We start from the raw sequence: 20,372 nt of genomic DNA on the forward strand, positions 1-20,372 counted from the left end.
TGTATAGAAACAAGTTCGTGCAGACGAAAAAAGATGGCGACCTCCAAGCGAAAACACGACGCTCCAAATGTTGATGAAACAGGAGACAATGTATCATCAACTTCTGACGAAATTGAAGCTAAAAAGCTGAAGCCATCAAATGATGACAATACCAAGAGCATTACTCAGCCCATGAAGGATTTGAATGGCTTCAAAGTTGTCAAAATATTGAGTGAGAGCACGGACCGCAAGACGATGTTCTTGCATGGCCAATTTGAAGGCAGTGAAGATCAAGCAGTGGTTTTGTTGGAGAAGAAACCATTCAACGAGGACAAGCTATCATCTGTCCTGTCATCTGACACAACCTTGACGTTGGAATTACAAAATGATGTTTATGGCGTATATGAAGGGTTTCCTAAACAGGAACTCAATGGTAGGGTTCTTTTAGCACTGACATGAGCATGCTCCTGGTCCTGCTTTAAAAAAAAATCAAGTCATGCATGAATGATGCAAGTTGAAGTCTAAAGCAGCCATTATCACCCGCAAACAAAAAAAGCAAAGTAAAAGAGTCTTTTTTCACGGATTGGATCCTGACAAACAATCCACATTATTGTAATGCATGAATGTGTCATCATTTATAGCGGGACGGATCGACTCCGAGCTCCGACGGGATATCGATCAATACTGGAACTCAACATCCCATATAACAATAATCGAGTTATAGATGTTATACTAACTAAAATAATAGTTTCTCGATCATGAGAGTATGAATGTACTGCGTGCACTGCGATCGATCGTGCACGCACAGGAAATGTAGCGCTACCCAAAGCGTGTGTGTAAGCGTTGCACGCTGACGCAATTTTCATTGCATGCCTATTGAGCTCTCATGATCGAGAAAATATTATTTTAGCTATAGTGATCCAGATTATCCGGTACGCAGCGATCTTTTTTCTTTTAGACCACCAGAGTATAAGGTTAAAATTACGAATCTATCAAATTAAACTTTCGCATCAAAGTTAAGAATGTTTAAGCTATACAAACATACCTTTTATTTTGTCGAACAAGCTTTATTTTGTTCCAAAATCCATGTTTTATCGCGATTTTTGACGTAAAAGAGCTGAATGCAAAACCGGTGATGCAAACTCCAAAACTTTCGCGTAGCATGAGTGCTTGATGTACGCTCACTTTGACGGTAATTAACACTCACGTATCAAGCATTTTCAAGCACGCTTTGACAGTTTTCTACTGCTTGACGCAATTCTGCATTTATTCAAGATGGCGAATTTTATGAAAAACGCGATGTATTTCTCTTAAAAAAATTCCCTCACAAGTTCTTTGCCTCACTCCACTTTCTGCTTTTATGAAGGTATGTTAAATTTCTTGCTTCTTCTTTCATTTGTAAATTGTTTTTTGAGACAAAAACTTCCTAGCAGAATAGCTGTTTTCACTTGTTTTCAAAAAGTTGTTTTAACCTTGTTTTTTACCCCATAAGGCTAATGAAAGTTGACTCCCAGTTTCCCGTTACCCGACTCCGGTCAGAAAAAAATGCCGATCAAATATTTCATTATTTTCCATTATTTCATTATTTCTCATTTTTCAAGTTTTTAAGAAAAAAGGATAGTTTTAATGTCATCTTTCACGTCCGCCACGTATTTTAAGCACTTTTACGCCGACCCTGACCGGCCCGAATAGTCTTTGCAAACGCTGGGTTAAACTACGTGGTAAAATGGCGATATCGTAGGGCGCATTTACTGGAGACTAGCAATTCCCTGCATCTAAGAGAGGCAGCCAAGTTCGCAGGGAACCAGCGTATGAACAAATATGAAAGCATTTCTACCGTGCACTATGTAGCGCGCTATAGACAACATCAAAATAAATAAAATAAATAAAATTTGAAGTCAAATTTATTCTGCTTTTCTTACAAATATATGTATTTAATAAAATAAACTTATAAATAAAATGATTTATTTGTCAATTTCTTGCATGGTTGTTTTATTATTAACACGTGCACCCTGTGATGATTTTTACCAGCAACCTCCATGTGAACGTTCGAATTGTCAAAGTTCAATTTTGTTTATTTGTTCATTTTGACTGTGACAATTTACTTTCCCCTACTGGTGTTTTTTTTTTAAATATGTTCATTTCTGTGAAGGTGGAGGAGGAGGGCAAGGTCCGACTGCTGTGGACAATTATTACAACCGACATTGGTCAATCATTTAATGTTTTATTTGCCGGACTGTCGCTGTCTGATCTCGAGATAGTGAGATGCAGTGTTTGGGGAAAGCAAGTTGTCACAGTCCTCCAGGTTCTCCAAAGACTATCATGGACTTCTGGTGCTTTCATATGTTGCACAACCTATTAAGCTACTTGCAGTTCCGCCATTATGCACTATGTGCGGGAGAGCCTCGAACTGGCAGCATACATGAATGGGAATTGAACTAGTCATAACGCTTCTGTGTAAGGTTACATAATTCTTCCTTTCATGTATGCTGCCAGTTCGAGGCTCTCCCGCATATAGTGCATAATGGCGAACCGCAAGTAGCTTAATAGGTTAATTTGAAGATTCCAAAGAAGATGTGCTTAATTAAAATTTGTTTTGAAGACTAAGTTGGTAAAATATTTGAGTGAAGCATGGTCATTTAATACTATACTTTATTATTTTATTTGGGCCTCAAAACATAGCATTCCGTAATTAACTTTGCACCGATAATGAAAGTTTGAAAATAATGAATAATGAATAATGAAACAGTCACCTACCCAGTCATGAAAAACTATGTAACGGGAAACTGGGGATCAACTTTCATTAGCCTAATTTCCCTCATTTATCGAAGCCCTGCCCTCCTTCCAATGCATTAAACCTTGACTTCAAAGCAGGCTTCCCGTTAGTGTGCGTCATTGCGTCCAGACACGTATTTTACAAATTTGGACGCAAGTTCACATGGCTAATCAAGTACTTTGCGTCCATGTCACATGCATGTGGACGCAGGCAAAACTTCGAGATTTTTTCATTAATTGATGATAAAAATAAGAAATTTTTATTCTATTTGTATGATATTATAAAAGCCCCAAAATTTTGACCCACCTGCTAAGAATTGAAGTAAATTCTGCAATATTTGTAAATGCAACGTCAGGAAATCGTGCACTTCTTGCATGCTTTCCGAACGATCGCCGTTTGATGGCCTGGGGAAGTCCCGATTGATTTGTTTACAACTGAACATGTGCCGCTAACGTGCGGTTAATGTTTATTTAATTATTTATCACAACCTGACAATATTCAATTTTTAATATTTTAAGTTTATTTTCTCATAAATAATCTAGGTTTCCTTAATTAGTATTATTGTTACGATGAATAAAAGCAATTTTAAAGACAAAATTCAAATGATAACCCTTTTTCATATTATTTGTGACAGCGCGCTAGTTTTAGCTTTGTAGCATCAACAACGCGTTAATTTAAAAAAAAGAAATGCGGAAGTAAAATTCGAACGAAAATTTGTTCCAGATTGACAGACTTTGCTCATGTTTTTGCACCTGTTTTTGACCACGCTTCGACCAAAACTGACACAGAAATGAGAAAAATTACCATAGCGAATGGAGATGGAATATCACGGCGAAAATGCACTTTCATTTTTTTTTAACAATCAACATTTGATGAGGTGTAGACCCGGGGTACGTGTGTATCATCATAATCGTGAATTTCAGATGGACGCACAAAAATCTGTCTGGACGCAAGTTTTTGCAACCTCGTCAGCAAACTTGCATCATTACGGACGCACATTTTTAAAACCTTAACGGGAACCCTGCTTCAAAGTGTTTGGCAACTAAACTCAACCCAGAAAGTATCGAAGCGATTATAGATGGTCAGATATATCGGGAACTGAAATATATAGCAAAAACTTATTTAATGTATATAAAGCGCAGCTTTCTCCTGCGCATTTTGATACCTCTGTTGTTGCTCTACGATATCATTTGGTCGAAGTTATGGGCGCTTGAGTGGCTTCAAGTCGGATTTTGAAAGTTGCACTTAGCTCCTATTCAAGCCAAATGCGTTCGTCGTGTACACACACGCACACACCCCATCAAGATAAAGGACACCGATGTGCTCTGTTTACTTAACCATGAACTTTACTTTATTTTACGCCTTCGACTTCTAACTTCAATACTTGCTACCCTTTACTTATCTCATGAACTCTTTCTGCTGACATCTCAATACTTGGTGTGCCCACCATCAAGAAATCACTGATCCTTAAACTTGTATAGGGGTGCTTACATGAATAGGAGCTAAGTGCAACTTTCAAAATCCGACTTGAAGCCACTCAAGCGCCCATAACTCGACCAAATGATAGAGTAGAGCAACAAAAGAGGTATCAAAATACGCAGGAGAAAGCTGCGCTTTATATACATTAAATAAGTTTTTGCTATATATTTCAGTTCCCGATATATCTGCCCATCTATAATCGTTTCAATACTTTCTGGGTTGAGTTTATTTAACCTTGATGCAAAAGTAAACCTTGATGCAAAAGTAATGATTTAGTGAGGGTGGTCTAAAGGAAAAGATCGCCCGGTATGCTATATACATGTATAAGTAGGCCTACTGCGAAATAAATTGTAATTGCAGTACAATATTTCCGTATACAGCCACAATAAACACGCTCGATGATGACTGGGTCTCACTTGTCTGATTTGGCTATTTGAATAATGTACTATTTCTTTTTGTGTATTTTTATTCACATGTAGGTATAAAACAACAGTCATTTATCCAGCTACTGAGCGTCACATCAACAAGTTTACAAGACAAGAAATCTTCCTGGTTGAAGAGACCTATGAAGACTACAAAAATCACCTTGCCACACTTGCAATCACAGAAATTCAGCATCCAGGTTAATAATATTTTTTCTCCCCTACTTTTCTTTAATTGTATGTGGCCATATTTCCGTAAGACTTGTATGATCAGTCAGTCGCCTAGACTAACCTAACATAAATTGGTGGTCTTGAAAGGCTGTTTTTATGTTTATTGTTTTACTTTACATTTTTTGTGGGAAATCGCAAATAGAAAAATCATGTGTGTTTTTTCCCTACTCTTGCGTTAAGTTCATCTGTGATATATTTTTGCAGTGGGTTTACAACATACTGGAGAAGAAAGCAGAAGAAGAACGTCTTGTGTTTGAAGATCCTGATGCCGAGACTGGTTTTGTGTTGCTTCCTGACATGAAATGGGACGGTAAACAGGTGGAAAACCTGTACCTCATTGCCATCTGCCATAAAAGAGACATCAAATCACTCAGAGATCTCACACAGGAACATCTGCCTCTGTTGGAAAACTTGCAGAAAAAGTGTCATGTAAGCTGTCCTTTTGATTTACAGTTCATTAAAATGTTCTTTTTTAAATTGATACTCACTCAGAAATATTTCAATTCCTATCAAGAATCTTGTTCACTCTGGCCTGGATAAATGTGTTTAAGGCCAGCCCGATGGCCAGCTCATAAATAATAATTGACAACAATGAAGTTCGATGATATCATCAAATCATCAAAACCACATAAGAGTGCTGCTGGTTATGAAAACATCTGGAAACACCACCAGGGTGAATAAGATTTCTGAAACATTTTTGAGTGAGTGGTATCAATACTTAAAAAATGCAGTATTTTCAAGTAAATGATACATTGGATATCGGTACTGGTACTGTGTTTTTACTAAGGGAAAGTGATTTTGAATTGGTCTGCTGGAAATAAGAATGCAGTATAATAAATAATTTAGAGTTAGAAGGTATTATTGCTTCAATTCTGCTTCAATACAAGTAATTTTCTGTACAGTAATTTGGTGCAATGCAACAAAATGGAAAATGTCATGCTGTTGACATTGAGATTGCTACATTTCATAACACATCATAATTTCTTTCTGTTTCCTTATTGTAGGAAGCTGTTGAAGCCAAGTATAGTCTACCAGCATCCAAACTGAGATTATACCTACACTACCAGCCATCCTACTATCACCTACATGTCCATGTAACACACCTGCAGTTTGATGCTCCTGGTACGCAAGCAACAAAGGCTCACTTACTCTCAGACGTCATTGGAAATATCCGCCTGAAATCGGACTACTATCAAAGCAAATCATTGACTTTTGTAGCAAGGGGTAGTGATGATCTTCTTGCCAAGTTCAAAGAAGCTGGCAAGCTGTGAAACTTGATCTGAGCATTGCATTAAGTTCATGCCCATTATATTTTGAGAGAGGAGGTTTATTAATCTGGGGCCAAATTCTTGTGGCAGTATCGTAAGTTAATCTCAGATCAGGGTCAGAAATCTGACACAAATCTGTTAATTGAATTGCACAAAGATTCAGTGGCAGCAATGTTATGGAGTACATGGATAGTATGGCTGGCATTTTCGGGCGGGTAAACGGGTACCCGCCCGAGATTACATTACCCGGCAGGAAATACCCTGCCCGGGTACCCGAAATTCGGTTTTGTAGTGTCCCCGGACCTAGACCTAAATGCTAGGATCATTCATGGTTGACCTAAAAAAAAAAAAAAAAAAAAAAATTTGAAGATGTTTTGTATTTTTAATATGAAAATTGATATTAATTTGTATTCAAAAAAAAAAAAATTTTTTTTTTTTTGCAATTCGGTACCCAGTTACCCGCCCAAAAAATTACCCGAAAATGCCAGGCCTAATGGAGAGTGATTCACAGAATATAACTTTAGATATTGTACAAGGAATAGGCCCCTGGTATTCGTCGTCACAAGTGTGTAATTTATTCTCGGATTGTTTTAAAAGAAGCTTATCTGCACTTGAAAATGAGTCAACATCCAAAGCCCGCGTAATACGAATACAATACAGGAACATGCATCATTGTGGGTTTAAATGTCATTATTAGCTCATTGCGTAACGCAATGCACTATAGGCATAGTCCAGATTTCTGTATGTTTTTTTCTTTCTCTTGCTACATCGTTTGAGCAATGGATCTGATAATTTGAGGGGGCGATCTTTGCATGATCGTACATGATTGTTACTTATTTAGCTAGGAAAATTCGGATGGAAAGTGTCATTTTTGGAGCATTTTGTTACGAGAATTTTTACCAAATTTCATGGAATAGTCTCCTATGCAGACTGTTTGTGGTGCAAACTCCTTGAACTGGCGATTTTGTAAAAGAGATGTTGAACTTTACTGCTTCAGTGCGGCTACAATGTTTGCTTTTCAGTGTTGCTTGCCATACATTTTGCAAGTCCATAGATATTGTACCAAGGCTAACTAATAACTCAATGGTGCTGCTATGTCATGTGCTAATATTATAATGTGTAATTTTTCCAATTGGGAGGTTTTTGGGGGACAAGTAAACAACTATAAAGGCTTAGCAGTCATAAAATACTGAGCAAATAAACTGAGAGCTAATTAAATACACTTAATTAGGTCAGGCAAACATGTTGTGAAAGTAATTATATATATCGATGTGTTTTTACAATTTTGTATAATTTATAAGAGATAAAGTACACATTAGGGGTTTAGGGCAAGAAAACCCTATCTGCAATAGCTGCCAGGTGTAAAATGTGTACAATATAGGATGCAGAAATTACCCAAATGTCTATGGAGCAGCTATCACTGCAAACCCAGAACGTCTAAATTCAGCAAAACTTCTAGTCACAGAGAACCTATTCTTGAGAGGGCACTCTATTCACATGGTTTCTTTTCCAACGCTAAAAGATCACGAATTTTGGTGGTTTGCAAATGAAAAGACTCCGCACTATCGAGCGCATACGTCACTGTTATGAATAATCTATTAGGTTTTTCACTGCAATAGCCTCGACCCATTAATACATATTATCTGTATTATCCAAGTACTTGGAATAGCAATCCGGTGAGTTCACTGAACTACGCCCTAATACTGATGGAGTTGAGTTTTAATTGCGTTTAATGGCGTTTCTTCTCTCCATACACAGATGAACAAATACGATATACGTGATGTACAAAAACCTGAATATCATAAAGATCAGTATTCGTTTGTGCATATGAACTGCACATTTATGTTGCTAAATATTACTCATTATATTATGTCAAATATTGGTATTATGACAATACGGTATATGCATTGTATATAAAACTAATAGATCCTACTATCATGGCGTTAGGTCAATGGTTCATCATATCCCGTATGTTTCTTAAAATTCATTCATATTTGAGACAAATTGCTGTGCCCATTTTATAGGTGCACAGGTGGATCCATGTTTCTTTTAATTTTCATTTCTTTTTAATGAAAGAATTAAGGGTTTCCACTGCACGGGGGCCACAAGGGTGATACTAATTTTAATGCTATATTTTCAAAATGAATACGTGTTCCCGGTTGGCTCTATAGCGATATCACAGAAACGGTATTTCTAGTACAATGCAGCGTCGGACTCTAGCTGAGAGCGTAGCCTAAGTCATTATAGACTTCAAGAATGGCTCTCCATACACAAATGAACAAACACAAAGGAGGGTAGTCTCCTCCGTGGGCAGCTTGATTTCGATGAAGCGAAACCAAATTGGCTGCGGAGGAGACGGGTCCTGCTTCTAGTATTGGAGATTAGATATGAATAGAGTATTAGCCTTTGTTAAACTGATACTGGACAAAATTACTTATGGAAACAATTATTATAGACACATTCATGGTCTGCTAGCTCCCTCCCAATTGGTTTGTTATACACTTTTTCTGAAGATCACTAACTATTATTCAATGTTGATTGTTGTACAACTATATGTAAAATTACTGCTCAAATAATACTATTAATAACATCACCATTGAAATCCATGCTTATTGTTTGCTAGCAATTCACTGAACTGGAAATTGCTCCTTTTCAATGATTTATACGAGCCCATAATGTTACCCATGTTTGCTTCTTATTCCAGAACCACCCATGTGTAAAATGCACCCTATGCTGTTTTGGGCTTATAGTGTCTAATTTTGAGTCTATTTATCAGACTACATTTGAGGTCTGATCTTCTGGATTGTATACTCCCCAAATAGTGGTCTAAATTTGTGCCTATATTTAGTAATTAAGCCCTCATTGTTACTGCCAAACCAATTTTAGAGGATCTTCTGAAATATAGGCACTTTGGGTTTGCAGTGTATGGTCCTAAACCCTCAATATAATTGTTTCTTGTTTTCCTTCTCACCCAGTTGTTTGTCTCCAAGATAAGTACTTAGTGGTCCAATTAACATTATTGTTATCTTATTGACTATGCAGCTCGTAAAAATTTGTCCCTGCTTTATATTAAGGTGAGACAGGTGTAATCGGTTTTTGTGTGAAGATCATAGAAATTTAAAACTTGGTACAAAGTAATTGATATAAACAAAAAATACTCAAATGTTAAGCATATTAATTAACTAATTTGCATATTTAATTAGGGAAAATGAGCTACAGCACCATTGGTGCTCTTGTAATGATGTTACATGCGAATGCACACTAAAACAACAATTTACAACTATATAGTAGATCCATTTTCTATCTATCACAGGAAATCCTTTGTGGAGCTGTTTTCAACATATTTATTATCACACTCGCATGAAAATTCAATAGCAGCTAGGACGGTGATGTCGACTCGGGAGTCGAAACTTTGACTGCCAAAAGCAACCGCTGGTGGCGCATCATATTGTGAAACGCGAGAATTGCAGGAATACAATTTTAGCAAGAATCAATTCTCAAAATGATTCTCCTGAAATTGGTTTGTGAGAATCAAAATTGATTTTGTGTACTATAAACATAATTTAGAGAATCAATAGATTCTTGCAACATTCTGTGATGAGAATGTAAATTGATTCTCTTAAGGGCTCTGGTAGCAAAGTTTCCCTGTAACCGTGGCTGCTCATAACATGATGGGTTTATATAGAATTGTGTACATATGCAGCTGGGCACAGCATCTATGCTATGCAAAATGCACTTTGTGTATTGTGTGACTGACTGATGTCAAATAATAAATGAATAAATGTCACCATGATAGGACCAAGGCCCAAGCATTGGTGTAACTCTGCATTGAATGCTCGAAGTGCTAACATTTGGGACTCGATACATTTAAATTGTGATAACACTGAAAGGTGGTATTTAAGTGTTGTATATGCAACAATGTTTTCCTATGAAGATGAAGATCACACAGCGGAATAACAGAACTGTATAAAAATACCTCCGGATAATGGAGGTTGGACTGCATAGAGGAATCTTGGACAAATCAATTTAATTAAAAAATGCGACACCACAGAAATGTACAACATAGTAGAAATCATCCATAGATTTATTCCAGTTCAGGTGTCAATTAATGCAGCATATTTGTACATGTACAGTATGTTCTTGGCTTGTTTATGATTACCTTGAGAATATGCAGATTTGGGGTTTCTTTACCGGAAGTCAATTTTTGCCCAAAGTCCATTACACAATGCAATATGCGTATCGCATAACAAACTGAATCTATTGTTATGTAATATACCAATTGCATTGAGGGCTGTGGGCAGGAATATCTGCACAAATTGACTTCCGGTAGACAAACACAAAATGCACGGATTAGGATGTAAATATGAAACATAATTTTTATGTTGACCATTGACCATTTAATATTAAAAGGGCATTTCATGATCCACAGCATCATCCCCCCCCCCACCCCACCTCAAAAAAAAGTTGAGATTTTTATATTACTGGAAACATCTGGCTACATAATGTTTATGTACAAAAATTTCTTGCAGTTTGATTCGTTTAGCAAAGATATCGTGAAATTTGAATTTCGTTCTGGTGCACCAGAACGAAATTATAACACATTGTCTATGGAGCAGTGCAATACACATAATCATGCATAACTTGCAAAACGCAAAAATCGGAATCAACTGAAATTTTGGAAATCTACTGAAAAATGTCATAAAAAGAGGATGCTAGGATCACAAAATACTCCTTTAACACCAGAGAACTTGTACTCCAATTTGGCTATATGTTTATGTCGCTTTGATGGAAAAAGTTAACTCTGGATCGGTTTCTACCCTGCACTTATTTGCCATCTGCATGTGCATGATTACGCACAAACCATATTATTGCAGACTTTGCCAAAAAATGCCAGTGGTACAGTATTTTGGGCATGTGAGTGACAATCCAGTATATGGCAGATTTCAATTAGTATTTCGCATGGGGTTATATATATGGAGTCCTGAGTCAATTATGTCAATAATTGTAACTTCGTAAGCTTTTCATATGCTGAAAATACATTTTTAGTTACAATTTTACATTCCAATAATGTTTTTGTTTGTACAAAATGTCAGACAATGATTTGTATACTCATAATTAACTTTGGAAAAGAAACCAAACTTGTTTTCCTCATTTATAACAAATGTGACCGGATCTGATCCAAGTATGATGATATTGAAATGTATGGCAAAATAAGATCCAGATCCAAAATCCAAAAAGGGGGTGGTGGGGTCTTTACGGGGGATCATACCCGTATGGTTATTTGTGTTATGTGGTCCCTCCCGAGGGTTACTGGTAACCTTAACAAAAATATACTGTAAGGATTGATAAGATCTGGTCACAAATAATTGTTATCAATAGAGGCCATTGTGATTTACAGGTAAGCAAGTCTTCAGTCTGTGTTTGTTCATTTATTGATTAAAATGGCTGAATAAAATTAGATTTTATTCCAAATATGAGATTCGTCATTTATTTATAACCAATAGTCGTTAACTTTTCCCAGGCTTAATAGAGTTCTGTTACTTCGAATAAAAGCCATAATGTTAATTTTGTTATTATTTACCCAAAATCCTGAAATAATATTAGTAACATTTACTGTTGGGAGAAGGGTTTCTGTCCATTTTAAGCTAACATAACAAGGTAAAGTGAAAGAAATCCCATCATTGGCTATTTTTGGTTGTTTAACATGGAATTCTAAGGGGGACTTCATGACTTTATGTCAAAATTGCTCTGTTGACCTACAAACACAACACATTTGGCCGATTCCATTTAGGTGTAAGTTGGGACATGGGTAAACATTACAAATATGCCAAAAAATCAGGTTAAAAAAAACCCCCAAAACCCAATTTCATATTACATGTATAAGATCGTACATTATGGCTTTAAGAACACTACCCCAAGAGATTATGAGTACAATTAGTTTAGAACTGGGTTTAGGTTTATGAATATGTGATTGGTGTGGCATCCACTATACAAAGGTTGTTCCATTATCCCTGAGAACAGGCAATATATGTGATGCGATCAAGCAAAATCAGTAGAAACTCGGAAATATTGATTTTGAGATAATTATAGCCAAACAAAGGAAACATTTCCTTTTGTTTCATGTTGTGTTGGAAACTCTGCAATTGCTCCTATCTTTGGAACTGGTTGTTTAATTTCAATGGGGTTTTCTGCAAAATGCAGCTTTGTAAATGCTTCTTACTATCAAGACACTGACAATTTAATATTTCCGAGTTCCGACTGATTTGGCTTGATCGCATCACATACTGAACAGGCAATATAATAATATTGTTCCATTATCCCTGAGAACAGGCAATATATTGAACATTTCCTTCCTTTCTTAACTTTTTACAATAATTCTTCATAATTCTTTATCTATTGGGCAAAAAAAAAAAGGTTCGTCTCAAAGCTCGCGCGCGCATTTGTAAAATCACACGATTTGACAAAAAAGAAATGCAGACATTTTTTTAATTTAAAAAAAACACATTTTTTTTAGTTTTTTACAGAAAATTTGGGCGAAAATCAGACTTTTTTTCCTCAAAATACCATAAAAAAAGTCGGGAATAAATTTTTTTTTAAATCGCATTTGTTTTCAAACCACTTGTGAGCTTTGAGACAAACCTTTTTTTTTTGCCTTATAAGTATTATAAGACTTTAATTTCATGACACAATCTATCACCCACTCGGGCCAAAGTAGGAAATTTTGAAAAGAATTAAACCCTCGCATTGAGAATCATTGTTTCCAGGAAAACAGCAGACAGCATGCCAGACCATGGCCAAAAAGTAACTTGACTAGGGTTATTTCCCCTTGAAGGCATGGACAGTCTTGCAAATAATATGGGCTAACTTTCATCTGGACCATCAAATATGCCATGAATTAGTAGGACCAGTACTGCTAATGGGCAGTTTATACTCTCATTTCCACACCTGTTTTTTCAAAATGTCCCAAGTTCCTGGCATACTTGGTGGCAACAATGAACTTTTTATATGTCATTTGCTCCATATTTTTGCCTACATCCGAATTTTATTATTGCCTACTTCAGTCTGATTGGATCACATCATGTCACATACAATAAATTACAAGTACTTATTTTCCTGACAATTTTTTCCTTAATCGGCAAATCTTCAACCAAAACCCTTTTTTCCTTAACCGGCAAACCTTCTTCAACCAAAACGCCTTTTTTCCCTTAACCAGCACACCTTCTTCAACCAAAACCCTTTTTTTCATGCCTCCTCCTATTTGTGTAATAAACCTGTTGTATGCAAAGGTTAATCTTGTGTTATTTGTAATCAATTAATATTTACATAATTTAGCCAAATATAGAAGTTACAGATTTCTTGATTTGTATGTAATCATTAAAAAAAATACCGAGACTTTATACTGGCATGACAAACTTTGAAACTTACATAAATCTACAAAGTGAGACTAAATCTACATATATAATTTGTAACAAATTTATATAACATTTGAACTTAAAAAAGCAAGAGAAAATGGGCAAAAACCAAAATACAACAATTGACTTATTTTGATGTGATTGGAACTGCTTTACCCACTTGAGTAATAAGGAATGTTTGATTATTGCAAGCTATGTGTGACACTATATCCAGCTATTCCAGTTTAAATCCATACATCCCCTGCAGAAGACATGCACTTACATAGGGGTGTAGCAAATATAATCACCCATTCAGGGAACCCCGTTTGAAATTCATACTCTGTGTGTGGAAGATTACGTCATGTCTACTTGGGTATATGGATTTGAACTAGAATAGCCCTTGATTTGATCTGGCCAGTCTTGTGATTATGTCAAGAATTCTGTTACTTGTGTCACCAACAACAATGGGACATGCCATGTCAAAAAGTACTTCAAGTCTGCAAAGCTATACATGTATAGGCTTATAGTTAAAAAGCGAACATCATAACTGCGCATTTCAAAGCCGGGAAGTGCGCAATAACGATGTGTGCATCAGTGAGACAACATGACAGGTCTACCCGCAAAGGCTTATAGGATTTACCGAAAAAGTCAAAGAACGTATCGACAAATTCCTAAATTGATTTTCGTGACCTCATTAAGGGAAGGGGTATGAACGTTTGGGCAGTATTTATTGTGGGACATTAGAGCACATCAGACATATCGAATTGCATTCTGAATACGAAGAATGTCCTTCTGATATCAAATAATTTAGATTTGTTGAAATTCGCAATGTAATACACATTTTATGGCAAATCATTAAAAATTGATATTTTTGATATTTAACAGTACTCGAAGTAAACTTTATAAATCTGATGATTTATATTTGAAGTGTATGTAGGTGGGATGAAAAGCAGACGATCAATTGAAAATTTTGACCTTTCGTATTGAAGATATCGATTTTTTGTCCCAAAACACTAAAATTTTTTGGTGAAAAAAAAAAAAAAATCCATATCTTCAATAAGAAAGGTCAAAATTTTCAATTGATCGTCGGCTTTTCCTCCCAACTACATACACTTTAAGAATATATCATTAAATTTACAAAATTTACTTCTAGGACTGTTATATCACAAAATTGTGAAAAATATCAAATTTTATTAATTTGACATAAAATTTGTATTATATCGTAAATTTCATAAAATGAAAATTATTTGATATCAGAAAGACATTCTTCGTATTCAGAATGCAATTCGATATGTCTGATGTGCTCTCATGTCCCACAAAAAATACTGTCGAAACGCTCAAAACGCTCATTACAGTTCCCTTAAGTGGCAATGTTTCGATATAAAAACATCTTCTTTTAAAAGATTGCTCTTCATTGTCTCAGTTATGTTAGAATCTCAAATAATGTCAAAGGAGCAAAAAGTACCTTTAGAACTGTCCCATATTGGAAGAAACCACATTGGTCTAGCATTCAAAGTTACTGACAGCATTCTCAACCAACAAATGAATTTTGTTTACAATTATTGTTTTTGATATCTTGTTTTTGCTTGCATTTTAATTTCACAATTTGCAAATTAGGGACTGATTGGATCAACTTCGATGACATTTCAGCTGTATCTCAAAATACATTTTGGCAAAAAAAAAAGAAGATGAATTATGGTTGATTGAATCACACAGGGCTTTATCATGTATTATTTGCTGTTGGTGATTGGTTGTGTCATGTTGGGCATATTGGGAGACATTTGGGTCGAGAGCCAGAAGTAGCTATGTCCACAATTAATGTTCCTCATTTCGGCAAAAAATGGATGGTTAATTCTGCTCTCCATAATAAATGCAAGTGACTTTGGGGTATATGCATGGTCACTTAAACAGTTAGCATGGTTAGTTAGATGCAAGTGACCATATACATATGGCCCAACAAAGTGACTTACATTATATTATAGAGGGCAGAATTAACAGTCCAATGTAATTGTGGACATATCTACTTCTGGCTCTAAGCCCTCATTGTGAGACATTTAGGTGTATTTGTACAGGGTGTGTGTATTTGGGCTATATTTGGGTGTATTTATAGGGATGGTTTATATTAATATAGTATTTACTAGTATGTAGAGATAATATAACAAGGATATTAACCCACTACCTCCTGACTTGTTACAAGAAGACTACAGTGATGTATTGAGCTGAAGAGGATGGAGCTTAAATATTTAGAAGCAGTATTTAAGTTGGTCATTGGGCTGAATATATCATGTAATTAACCAATCAGGGGCACTGTAGTGCCTATGAGATTAAAGCTATATTTTGATTGGTTACTCAGACGAGGCTTTTGCAGATCTCAAAATCAGGGTGTGTCCTTTGGATTGTATTTGTCCTTTGTATTTTGATTGGTTACACCGATGATTATACCATGTAATTAACTAATCAGAGGCACTGTAAGACAAGCTAGTGCCCACAGGATTAAACCTGTATTTTGATTGGTTACTCAGATGATTATATCATGGAATTAACCAATCAGGGGCACTGTAAGACAAGCAGTATAGTGCCCATGGGATTAAACCTATATTTTGATTGGTTACTCAGATGATTATATTACGGAATTAACCATTCAAAGCCACTGCAAGAAAGGCAGTAGTGCCCATATGGTGCTAAGGTGTGATGTAAACAAGTTTAGCATCAATAGTAAAAACGGCACACACAATTTCTTATGATCGATGGGAACTTGTGTCACATTCTCACATGTCTTCACCAAATTTGCTCCTATGTGCTGACGTTTTAGCAGGGACCAATATCTACACAGAGAAAAGAAAAGAAAATATTATTGGTGAGCTTAAAGAGGCAGGGTTATACAAGAGAAGTTATCTTTCACTTCCCACAATGCATTTCTTCCCTGTACTGATTTGCTATTCATTGATCACTTATGCAGAGTTTTAGCCAGGATCCATAAATTGCCCATCCACCTATCCTCAAGCCATTCACAGACCCGATGGCTGTTCTGACCTGGGATTCAATCCAGTGAGTGCGCCATCACATGGCAGAATTACGACCATTCATATTTCGCAATATCAAGATAATGACTGTTGCACTACCATAATGCACCAGAAATTGCCTTTTTACAGACATTTACAGGCTTTTTAATTGTTAATTTTACCAAAATTTAATTAAGAATTTTGAAAGAAAACTGTACTATAAAATTATGTCATCAGAGATTTTTACCGAACAGGTTATGGATCTATTTAATTCCTTGTCCAAAAGTGCCATGTAAGACAGGTTGAGGATTTTCCACCTGTCTACTTCTGAGATGATGGACAGGTGTCTAGCTAACACCTTGCACTGATGACTTGGATGATTTAAGCTGGCTAAGAGAGATGTATGCTTGCTGAGGGACTACACTACCTACCTCATGGTGAACATAGGAGTCACATCCATAACACCACACAGACAGATCAGAATAACTCAATACTAAAGGATGCATGGTTGCTGCACCATGGAGCACCATGTGCTCATTGATGTAACGTCCACAGAATACCTGAAAATAAGAAATACAAACAAAATTTATAACAGAAACTGTGTCTGAAATAAGTGAGTTGGTGGGGAGACAACCAAAACTGGTTGTTCCATTTGAAATTCACACTCCCCTGAAGAAGATTTAGCTGAAGTCTTCCACAGAAGGAGCATGGGTAAATTTCAAATAGAATAGACAATTGGGTAACTTCCATTTGAAATACTCAAGTTGTGGAAGATATAGGAAATGCCATACACAGAGGGAGTATGGCTTTCAAAATAATTAACTTATAGCCAATTCCATTTGAAAAACATATACTCCTTCTGTTGAAGACTTTTCTTCCACAGGGTTATCACAGATTTCAAATGGAAAAGCCTGAGTTGTACACACAGTATTTATCTATCATAATGTCAATGAAAATGACAATAAGGATCAACTAGATAAAGAAATTCATTCAAATGCATTACACTAACAAATAAGTTAGCAAAATGTGACATTAGTGACAATAATTCAAAGAATTTCTGTGGGTAACCAAAACATAGTGTCACTTTCTCCTGAAATACACAGTCCGCACAATAAATAAGGTGCCAGTTTTTAATACTACCCTACACCCAATATGAGGGTAGATTTCAAAAATTAAGGCAACCCCTAGAATGTCCACTATAATTTGAGATATCAGTAACAGCAAATGATGCAGACAAATGAAAATCGATGAAAGGTCTAAATTCAAAAGTTGCCTTTTTCAATTTACATCAACGTTTACCAGAGCAAGCTACATTGATTTGTACACATCATGTATGTCATGAGTGTACACAATTATGACCTACATGACAATAATTAGCTTATTCAATCAAGAATATTCATGGTGAGTACTGACAATGGGGCTTGCTGCATAAAATGTTGAAATTGAAAAGTACAATTTTTGGATCAGTACCTTCCATTGGTTTTCATTTCGTAACTTGGTGATTTCTGCATCATTTGCCATCCCTGATATCTCAAATATTTTCTAATCCCCATCTGGTAGTGGGTTCACATCAGATATAAGATGACAACACGCAAGTCACTGTACTACTCACTCACCTGATAGCAATGAAGACAAACCCAGTTCTCTCTTGTGTCAGCACATTCTAAGCATGGTGCCCTAGTATCTACTCCCCCATCTGGTAATGGCATAACATCTGATTCAAGATGAGGACACCAGGACAAAGGAATCACAGCATGCAGACCATGACCAGCCTGTATATGGACAACAACATCAGCAAAGATATTGAACCTTTATGATTCTACAACTCACCAAACTTGAGGGTGTCACATTCTTATTCAAATTTATTTTAAAACGAATCGAAAAATGTTACTGTTGCTTCAAATAGTGAAAACATCTTTGCAGTCGCTCTACATTACTATAAACCACTTCTTTGTATTATATAGACTCTTATCAGATATATGCAAACTCACTGAAATTGGGTAACAGGTATAACATGTATGGTCACATTGACCCCATTTTCAACACTCCCTCTCGCCCAATGACCCTTTTTTCTCTAAAATTGTACACAAGTTAAACTCTATTTTTTTAAACAATTTCTATGTTTTGGTACTGTTATGGGTCCAATTCTCATTGAATGACCCTCACCTTTAGGAGTTTCTCACACAATGGCAATGGCTTATAAGTTCTTACCCAAATGGCTCTCTTTTTGGTCACAAAAAGATTGAGCTTACATATTTAGAAGCTGTATTTTAATTGGTCACTCAGGTGAACATATTGCACAATTAACCAATCAGAAATGCTGTTAGAAAAATCAGTAGTTCTCAGGGAGATAATTTACCCCTTCAATTGGTAGAGATATACTGCTAGCATGGTTAGCCAGCTGTCCAATGGTCAACCCATTGCTCCACTACCCCCAGCCATTTACCTCTTCTATTGGTAGAGATATACTGCTAGCATGGCTAGCCAGCTGTCCAATTGTCAACCCATTGTCTTCACTACCCCTAGCATTTACCTCTTCAATTGGTATAGATATATTGCTAGCATGGCTAGCCAGCTGTCCAATGGTCAAGCCATTGCCTCTATTGCCCCTAGCATTTACCTCTTCAATTGGTAGAGATATACTGCTGGCAGGGCTAGCCAGCTGTCCAATTGTCAAGCCATTGCCTCCATTACCCCCAGCCATTTACCCCTAGCATTTACCTCTTCTATTGGTAGAAATATACTGCTAGCATAGCTAGCCAGCTGTCCAATGGTCAAGCCATTGCCTCTATTGCCCCTAGCATTTACCTCTTCAATTGGTAGAGATATACTGCTGGCAGGGCTAGCCAGCTGTCCAATGGTCAAGCCATTGCCTCTATTACCCCTAGCATTTACCTCTTCAATTGGTAGAGATATATCACTAGCATGGCTAGCCAGGTGTCCAATGGTCAGCCCATTGCCTCCACTACTCCCACCTGCAGCATCAGATCCACCCGCAGCTCCAGTCTCCTCTAAAGAATCTCCTCCTCCACCATTGTTACCACTTGCTGCATCCCCATCTCCATTGGTTGGCATATCTGCTGGTTCTTCAGATTTAGCCTTCACTAGTTGGCTTATCAAATGCTCACTGGATTCAGTAGACCCTCCTGTTTTGGGTGTGTCTGTGATGTCCGATTCCAGTAGATCTGGTTTCTTGCGAGGAGTTTCTGGTTGAGAGATGTCTTGTCTGAAGAAAATAATACACAAGATAAAAGAATTGAGGACGATTTAGTCATGTCAACGATCCTTGCATACTTGAGGAAACGTCATGCATTGGGCTTTTCCATTTGAAATCCACACTCCCTCTGTGGAAGATCCACATAGGGAGTGTGGGTTTCAAATAGAATAGACAATTGGGTAACTTCCATTTGAAATGCTCTTTCTAAATGTGGAAGATATATTTAAAGCCATGTACAGGGGATTCAAATTTGATTCTGGTTACCCCTCTGCATTAAACCATCCACAGAGGGAGTGTGACCATTCAATGGATTAGCCCATTATTAGGTTCCTCTCCTGCTCTTATTAAAGACCCACATTTTAGTTAGCTTCATCAGTCTTATATATGCTTTCCATTTTTCACTTTTTCTGAAATTTACTGTATTTCTTTGAATTTATGTATCTTTTACTTTTGCTAAAATCATGTCAAATCAGACGTTTTGGAGCCAGAATTCATTGATTTTGACTGAAATTTTTTGAAAAAATTTTCAAGCTTTTGGGGATATTTGAAGATTATTTTAGCCTCCAGAAAAAACTAAAAAATCCTGGCAGACCGTGTTTTTTGGTCA

At 36.5% G+C, this 20,372-nt stretch overlaps 2 protein-coding genes across 3 annotated transcripts in view; one reads left to right on the forward strand and one right to left on the reverse strand.

Annotated features, from left to right (window-relative positions):
* The first annotated feature begins 5 nt into the window (after window positions 1–5).
* On the forward strand, window positions 6–6,436 carry LOC140148048 (m7GpppX diphosphatase-like). Its single transcript, XM_072169886.1, is given in 5 exon segments — window positions 6–412; window positions 4,713–4,815; window positions 4,817–4,856; window positions 5,092–5,316; window positions 5,892–6,436. Coding segments are annotated over 5 exon segments (1,014 nt in total). The 5' UTR covers window positions 6–33; the 3' UTR covers window positions 6,159–6,436.
* An 8,321-nt stretch (window positions 6,437–14,757) lies between these two features.
* The window catches only part of LOC140148052 (histone deacetylase 6-like), a 104,847-nt gene continuing 99,232 nt past the window's right edge, over window positions 14,758–20,372 (reverse strand). For both annotated transcript variants that reach the window (XM_072169894.1, XM_072169895.1), the window contains exons 4-7: window positions 19,444–19,774; window positions 18,165–18,320; window positions 16,980–17,108; window positions 14,758–16,371 (exon numbers count right to left, since the gene is read on the reverse strand). In XM_072169894.1, coding sequence (XP_072025995.1) covers window positions 16,315–16,371; window positions 16,980–17,108; window positions 18,165–18,320; window positions 19,444–19,774 — 673 coding nt within the window. In that variant the 3' untranslated portion in view covers window positions 14,758–16,314. The remainder of the gene's footprint in view (window positions 16,372–16,979; window positions 17,109–18,164; window positions 18,321–19,443; window positions 19,775–20,372) is intronic.

The sequence above is a fragment of the Amphiura filiformis genome, chromosome 3 (genome assembly GCF_039555335.1).
Source record: "Amphiura filiformis chromosome 3, Afil_fr2py, whole genome shotgun sequence".
NCBI classification, from domain to species: Eukaryota; Metazoa; Echinodermata; class Ophiuroidea; order Amphilepidida; family Amphiuridae; genus Amphiura; species Amphiura filiformis.